Here is a 9,120-nt window from a genome sequence, read left to right as displayed (position 1 = left end):
ATGTCAAGTATAAAAGAGAAAAAAAATTTACCGTTTTACGCTAACTTTACAATAGCTGGATTAGCTGGGTAAAATATTTATATATTTTATTTTTCAGTATAATATTTTTATGTGATAGTGGCTCTCTATTATATGAGGATGCCATGACGTCTATAGAGTCTTATAAATGTATGATGTTAATAGAAATAAAATGAAAACAAAAAAGGTTAATTTTTAACATTCAACTAGAGTAAATATTGATATTATGTAAAGTAAATAACTATCAACTGTAAAATACATATACTTACATGAGATAATATTTCATACATAATAGATAGTATGTATAGTAAATCTAAGTATCATAAAAATAATTACCATTGTTAAGTTCAAATAAAACTCGGTTCCGCTTATCAAGTTCAGATTTCGATATACGAGTACTTACGAACAGTACGTATGTATTTACATAGATTAATGAGGTTAAACTAGTATTTTGTATCGAAAAATGATCGAGAACCACAAAAAAATATTATATCAGTATATAACTCGTAACGAAAATATAATTCGTTTAATGATGGTTTATAATTAGAATGGGTTCGGCCTTCTTCGTTCATCCGTTGGAAGTGCTTAAATTCCGGATGCAACTCAGCGGAGAGAAAGGCACGACTGTAGATCATAAGAACTCGTTCTATGCGATTGTGAATATGGCAAAACAAGAAAAGCTTTCGGGATTTTATAAAGGAATTACTGCAAACTTTACGAGACAAATGATTTTTACATCAACCCGGGTTGGTTCATACACTTCGCTCGTGCACGAAATGAAAAAGTGAGAATTATATTATTACATTTTAAGATAAACTTTTATAAATCGCAAAAAACTTGACACACGATTTTCGACCGTTAATATTAAAATATAGCAATCGTTTAAGTCTTAAAAAAAAAAAAAAGTTGAATTCTAGAATATGTTTTGAAAATAGCGACATTCAGTATTTTTTGGTATACGTAAAAGTGTATTCTATGTCAAATTGCTCATTGTACTAAAACACTTGAAAATGTTCCAATATATTAAAGTTTTTGAACGCACACTATGTAGTGTACTTAATTTTTCACAATGTGAATATTTTTATGTACCTACTTATATGATCAGTGTGAAAAATATGTATATATTTTCTTCAATAATTTCAATAAAACATGACTTTAACTAGTTAAAATTTATGCATTAGTTAATTTTATTTTGTTATTTCAATTTTTTTTTTTTTAATTAATTTAATTAATTTAATAACCTCTACGTTCAATGCCACAAGTCTCCGTAAATCTCTGGAAAGCTTTGTAGCATCCGCAAAAATCGTACAACAAATTTTAGTAAATTCGAATTATTTGACATAAAATATTATATAGAATTGTACAAGAACGATGTTTAACATAATTTGTTTCTGTTTCTCCAATTACTTGTATTTGAGTGCAAACAAATATTATGTCATAATACAATATATTTTATGTACAAAATTCCCACAGGTAGGGGCACATATCAATTCCTATTAGGTTTTGAGTACCTAACGCAGTACTTTATTTGTATCAGATCAGATGTATACATGTATTTCTAGAGAATTATGTGGATTTAAATACATTTTTTTTTGTTCTTTTCCTTTCGTGTAAGTTTCCACTTGTGGAAATTATTTTGATTGTATATATATATAAATCGCAATAATTATAACTTTTACCTTTTACCTGGTTAGTAAAAACAAATAAAAAACGTTTATTTCGTTAAAAAGAACATTAGATATATTTACACGGAAATGTATGTACTATTATTAAATGTGGACATTAGTTAAAAGGTTATATTTGTTTAAATTATTTAACTTAATTAGTTAGTTAATTTTTTATTAACATTTTATAGATATCTCAACTAGTTTAATTGACTTTTGACATAACTTAGTTTTTCTCAGTTAATTTTAAAATATTCTATTTAGTTAAAATGTGGTTAAAATAACAATTACTTTTAAATAATCTTATACTATAATAGTACAAAAAAAATTTTTTTTTCTTTTTGATAAAATATTTATATACAGTAGATTTGATAGGCAATTATCGATGAAGTAAAACAGCCGCTAACCAGATTCTAGATATTGGAATAAAATTCTAAAAATGACATTATGTATATCCTAAATAAAAGGTATAATAAAAAAAGTGTACTATGCGTAGGAGGCAAATTGATAAAAAATAACTAAGGAATAATAATAAATAAGGAATAATAGTTGATAAGAATTTTGAGATTATTTTATTGCTTAAATATAACAAATATGACCACATTAAAAAATAAATCATACAATGAAATTTATAATTAAAGGTAATTTATTTAATGTTATATATTTAATTATTAAGGACCCTTGAAAACTATGCGTGTTGCTAATATAACTTTTTTTTTATAAATATATTAAATTACGAATTGTATTATTTATAAAATAATATATATTTTATATTTTATTTATTAATTGTATTGTTTTATTATAACATGATCTTAAATAGCTAGTGAATAAAAATATGAGGATTTATTAAACTGTTAATTGAGATTTGAGTAGTAAAATATTTAATAATCATATAAATTTAGTGCTCGAAATGAAAAATTTTACGAACCGGAACGTTCATAAAATTAATTTGCTGATGATAATATTAATTTTTAATTTTAATTATTTTAATTTGTGTTTACTTAACAATAGAATATAATTAGTTAAATAGATATTAAATAAATAATAATAACATTTTAAATTTAAAAAAAAGTAACCATACAATTAAAATGTAATAGTTTATAATAATTTTCACAATGCTGTGTATTTTTTGGCATTTTTTCACAATTTCAACGACTAGCTATAGGTGTAAATATTTTCAGAACGAATCAATATCATCAAGTCTCTTGGAATTCTATAAAATTGACCTTATATATTATACCTTATATTATTCTATATTCTGTCGAAAAGAAATTTGAATCCTCTTAATTTTGATAATGTCAGAAACATCTTATCAAATTACAATTTTTTTAAAATATTTCACACAAACCGGAACTTTTAAATTATTATTTTAACTAACCGGAACAGATGCAAGAACTAATATTATGAATCAGAGCGCCATTCTAGTACGCTCCGGTCCATTTCGACCACTATATGAATTAAAATAGGCAAATACGCTTCAATATATATTATACATTACACTAAAAGTTCAGTACTATTGATTATTGTAATTTAAGAAATTAAAAACAACACAAACCCTCATTGTGTGTTCTAAATATTAATTAAAAAAAATACATTAACTTTTTTTAAACTAAGGTAAGTTAATGTTTTGTTCTATAATAACTTTAATTTTAACAAGTTAAATTTATGATTTATTAGCTTTTAACTTCTAACTTAGCGATCTTGTGATCCCTTAACTTAATTTTATTTGATTAATTTTATTAACTTGCCCGCAAACGATAATTGTTATGTATTATTATTATGATTCAGACGAGGATATGACAGCGTACTGAATAATGCACTCGCCAGCATGACTACCGGAGCTTTTGCTGCGTTTATCGCTACACCGGCAGACGTAATATAATTTTTTACCTATTTACTATTTAGTATAAGTACAAGTACAACTAATATTAATAATATATATTAATCGATTTCGATTTAAGTCCTAAGGGACTCCGCAAGAGTAATCCCGGAGCTCCACGGACACATTTGAACTGTATCAAATTCTAATATAATAATATTATCAGAGTGATTGTTACATTTATGTGGATTGTGTATTATCGTATACAAGCGACACGTATTCAAATTTCTCCCATCAAACCAATTATTGAAGTACCTACTGTTTAATAAAAAATAAACAATGGTTATTATTGTTCGCATTAAATCTTATAAATCATCAAATATTAATGTTTTAAACATTTTGTACGTACATGGCATACAAATTATTAAAAAACATTAAAAAGCAAATAATAATTGATGCATCGTTTTTTATGAGTTGTGATTTGATATTGGCGTTCTTGATTTTTGGGGCTCTGTGAACATAAAAGTTTGAGAACTGCTGATCTATAGCAAAAATCATTTACCTTGCCGCCACTCTCGGCATATCAGCAAAATATTTTGGCAGGCAACTACTATATAAATTGACCGTTAATAAGTCTTTGGTTCCAATTTTTGTAAACACTTATAAGTTTTTTACTACTATTCACTGCGTATAAATACAATTAGATCGGTGAAATTTTACTCGTATCTCGATGATTAATGAAAAAAAAAATGTACGTATTGATTTATGTGTTACTGTTAATCGGAGATAGGATAACCTGTAATGTATATAGTGTATTGTTAAAAGTATTAATTTTATATTACCGTTAATTTTTTGGAAATATAAAAAAAAAATTAAAAATGCTATAGATTGCTGTAGTCCGCATGACGTCCGACGGACGTTTGCCGAAAGAATCAAGACGTAACTATAAACATGTTTTCGACGCTCTTTTGAAAATCCGAAAAGACGAAGGCATTCGCGGGCTATGGCGAGGAACGGTGTCCTCGGTGATTAGGGCGATGACTGCCAATGTAACGCAATTGATGTCTTATGACTCGGCCAAAGAGTATCTGATGGAATACCGTAAGATCGATGAAATATCATCTGAATAAGTTATTAAAAATTTAGTTTTCACCCACACTTCAAGGACGTACACTCATGATTCACTCCCTGGGGGACACCAAATATGTATTGTGTAAAGTACTGAATAATTTTTGTTCCAATAATACCTGTTTTGCACTAAATAAAATAGAATTACCACAGTCAACTATTATATCTCATGAAAAAATCTATTTGTTAAAAATAAGCGTTTTTATTGATTTCAGAAAACATGGAAAATGGCTTAAAGCTTCATACAGTAGCGAGTATGATTTCGGGAATTCTATACTCCGTTTTTTCGAATCCAATGGATGTAATTAAAACACGGTAAATATTTTGTTTATGAGTCCATGGCACATACTACACACATTTTAACTATAATATTTTACGTTATAGAATTCAACAACAAAAAATTGTAGATGGCAAATCAGAATATACAGGTTTTATTGATGTGGGGAACACTTTGTTAAAAACTGAAGGAGTGAAAGCTTTGTGGAAAGGATGGCCTTTTTATTATTTACGAATTGCCCCAGGTACAGTCTTGTTGTTCATTTTCATGGAACAGTTGAACAATGGTTACAGACAATATATTATGAATGAACCAATCGAAGATTAATTGGATTGAATTAATTAATTAATTATCAGTGTACAGTTTAAATCTATTTATTTTTTTTATAACAGAAATCTTTCAATTGTTTTTTTTGATTTTACACTATTATAGTATAAAAAAAATAAAATGGCACATGAAATATTTAATAAAATAAAAAAAAAAAAAATTAAAAATAGTTAATACTTATATATAAAATACTCAAATATAATAATACTCTAGCCTAAGTTTTTATTTACTTTTATTTACTTTTTATGTACAAAAATATCCATATACCAAAATGTCCATGTAGATACAAAGATGTTTAAAGAAAAGTATTTACAGTCTGGTTCCATATTTTATGTATACGAATATTATTTTAATTAAATGTTAAAATATAAATGTTTTTTTTTTTTTTCTTAATGTTGAGTGTATATTTTAACATTTTAGTGCAAATCTGTTTAGTTTTGAATACATAAGAAATTCACGCTCTACTCATTAGTCATTACTAATGACTCATTAATAATAATAGAAAAAAAGTATAATAGAAGTAAAAAAAGTAACGACTCATTACTTATTATACTTCTACTATAAATTGAGCGATGAAGCCATTAATTTCATGATAAGATGAGTTTATTTAATACTAAAATTGTGAATACTTTAAAAACATAAAAATTAGTTCTCTCTCTCAGAAAGATATTGATAACTATTAATATACGCGTTTTACGTATTGAATAAGTAATATTTTTGTCTTTAAATATTTTTGTAAATAATAAATTATTAAGATTATATAATCTTTTAAAAATAAACTATGTTAATTATAATACAAATATTAATGGATAATTAATCAAGAATTTAATAATTAGGTTCTTATTTATCTGTAATTGTAATGTCATTATAGGATCAGATTTAAAACTCTCCTATACAATTTAGTGACAATATTGATAAAAAAAAATTAAACTTTATGAGCTTATAAAATAATATAGTATAATAAAATAACTAATTTGGTTTTTTCTAAATTAATATAATTATATAATTATTTCTTTTTCATATAATCTAAGCATTATAATAACAGGGAAAAAATAAGATCTCAGTTTAAAATAAACAAACCCATATTGACAGACAATAAAAGAAAAATTGATAAAATTAAGTGAATAAAAAAATAATTGTTATTTAAATTTTCTGATAGCTATATAATATATATGATATAATTTTTATCTTCTTCAAATAATAAATCGAATGAATGCTATTATAATCATATAGGTTACTATTGATAAAATATTGCAATTCTAAACCTATGAATATTTTTACTTCATATTTTTAAATATGTTTTTAAGAATAATCTGTTTTTGAATAGTGATATTTTTGAGGAAGGACAGCCAACAAAATATTTCTTTTTTTTTATCATTTTTGTTTGCTTACGCTTAGATTTTTCTGCTTTAAACTATTAGAGTATTATTTTAATAATAACGCATGATATAATTAGAAAACAATTGTTTGAAGCAAATAAATTTTTTTCAATTTATGTAGTTATAATGTATTATGGTATCTAAAACTTAATGGACGTAAACGATCATTTTTAAGCAATACAATTTCCTTTAATCTGTTTTTGCTTGTAAGGGCCCATTATTTTCTACTTAAATCCAAGGATAAATCTTAATATGTTAAATGTTATTAAAAAATAAATTATTTATTTAATATTCTATTTGAAAATGTATAAACATTAACTTCGAGCTTATAAATCAAATTAATTCCATTCTTAAACCTTGGCATTATAAAGTGTGACGAGGTAAAATTACAAAAATTGGCACTGATTCTCTTTTACCCATTATATCATGAAAAATTCCTCTTGTAGTAAAATAATATTAATAAATATGTTTGAAAAAAAAATTTTAATTTTTCTTTTTAATATTTTTAAAATTTAGCTTATCTATTATTTTACTTAAACTCAATTTAAAAAATAACCTAACTTAATACTTTAATTATACTTAGGTTTAATTTTGTTTAAATGACCTTATACGTTATTTAGTTTCTAACCATTTAAAATAATAATTTATGTTTTTAATATTATTCAATATTCTTGAATATCAGTATTTTTATTTTTATAAGTATCAAAGTTATTTAGATTTATTAAGTATTCTGATAAAAAATTGAAATATTTTGACATTCATCATTCAATTTATCAAACGATAACAGGAATTTCAGTTTTTTTAATGGTCTATTTGAACTACATTTTTATGTACAATCTACATATAACATATTTATTATAAATATAACAAATTCAAAATACACTTTTAGTAAATATAATTATTATAAGTGTTTAATAAGATGTGTAGAAACCAAAAAAAAAAAAAAAAAAAATAAGATGTGTAATAAAAACTTACGTAAACAGAATTTTTACGAACAAAATTAGAGTCCTATATGTGATGATCACGCATTTTGCCTGAAACAAAATGGTAAATATTATCTCCAATCATGTCAATATATTATCTCATGTTATTTAAATTGCATAGCCTACTTGATATTATTATGTGTATTGTATTTGCTGATATTGATTATAGTTTCTAAAAGTAAATAGTATATATACATATATATATTAAAAATATATTTTCAACTATAATAACATACATTTTATCAATTCTTGATTATTGATTTTATACATTTTTAATGTACTATAGTATGTTTGACATTTAAAAAAAATTTAACTAATATTAATTACTGATTATATAAGACACTATAATTTACAATTTAAATAATCACTATAATTATAATTTTTATACTAAAGCACTAAATAATTAAAATTAATTCTATATATTATTTATTGAAAGAATATTCAGGGAACATGTTTTCTCCATTAATCTACTTTCACGGAATCGTTGTTTAAAAACTTACCATAATTTATTTTCCTGTACCTAGGGACTAGAGTATAAGTTTCATTGATTCTTCTACGAAATAAAAGGCAAATATCTTATTGTACAAATATATATATTTATTGTATAAATTTAATGTGTAAAGAATTGATATAATAATGTATAATTTTATAACTTCATAGCGTAAAACCAACATACAACTTTTATATGTATATCTATATAATAATTAATATATTACAATAGTATATAGATGTCGGCCCCAATTTTTTTAGTGAACCTCGACACAAAGTGTGTACAGTGTGTAATCCGAAATTAGAATTATACACTACGGATTCGAGAAGTATTATTTATCAGTATTTAGTAAGTAAACCTAAATACTGATAAATAATACTATTATGAAGGTGTTTTTTAGGAAGCCAGTTTAAGCAAGACAGCTAATCAGAAGTTAAATATATATATTAAATCTTAAATTATATATTCCACATTAAAATAAATAATTTATTAATAGTTTTCAGATTTATACCAGATATAAGTATATTTTAAATTTAAAAAAAAACAGATTAGTAGTTACCTAATTATAATGTAAGATTTGATTAATAAAAAATAATTATTACTAAAAATAATTGTTCACATTATACTAAAAATTATAACCATATGAAATTGTGGGACTAGAGAGAGGCTCTGTATGATAGCATTGTACATTAAAAAAATGTGTAGGTAGTACAAATTGTTATGAAAAATAGCGGCTGATATATATATATGTGTGTGTGTGTGTGTGTGTGTCATAAGTAATTAGCTAAATTAAGGCATTAGTCAAAGAATTTAATTTTATGTGATTTTTAATGTCCACCTAGATGTTTAGTTAAATGCCCAGTCATTCAATGATATGTAGAGACGTTTAACTAAATACCTATTTCAAGCCAGAAAAATAATACTAATGAAATGTTATTGTATTTGTATTGAATACAGGTGAAACTAAAACTCAAAACTATTATTATTTATATCGTGAATATGATCTGATTGAAGTAGAAAATAAGAGGATTAATG

The 9,120-nt window shown here is 24.0% G+C and overlaps 1 protein-coding gene across 1 annotated transcript; it reads left to right on the top strand.

Annotated features, from left to right (window-relative positions):
* Window positions 1–5,255, top strand: LOC112694010 (mitochondrial 2-oxoglutarate/malate carrier protein-like). The gene is made up of 6 exons (XM_025569331.1): window positions 1–68; window positions 566–802; window positions 3,471–3,555; window positions 4,389–4,602; window positions 4,845–4,944; window positions 5,014–5,255. The coding sequence occupies exons 1-6, from the start codon at window positions 1–3 to the stop codon at window positions 5,231–5,233; spliced, it is 924 nt and encodes a 307-aa protein (XP_025425116.1). The 3' UTR covers window positions 5,234–5,255.
* Window positions 5,256–9,120: the final 3,865 nt, after the last annotated feature.

The sequence above is a fragment of the Sipha flava genome, unplaced genomic scaffold (genome assembly GCF_003268045.1).
Source record: "Sipha flava isolate LNK unplaced genomic scaffold, YSA_version1 0_pilon_pilon, whole genome shotgun sequence".
Lineage (NCBI taxonomy): Eukaryota > Metazoa > Arthropoda > Insecta > Hemiptera > Aphididae > Sipha > Sipha flava.
This window is presented reverse-complemented; position numbering and strand designations above follow the sequence as displayed.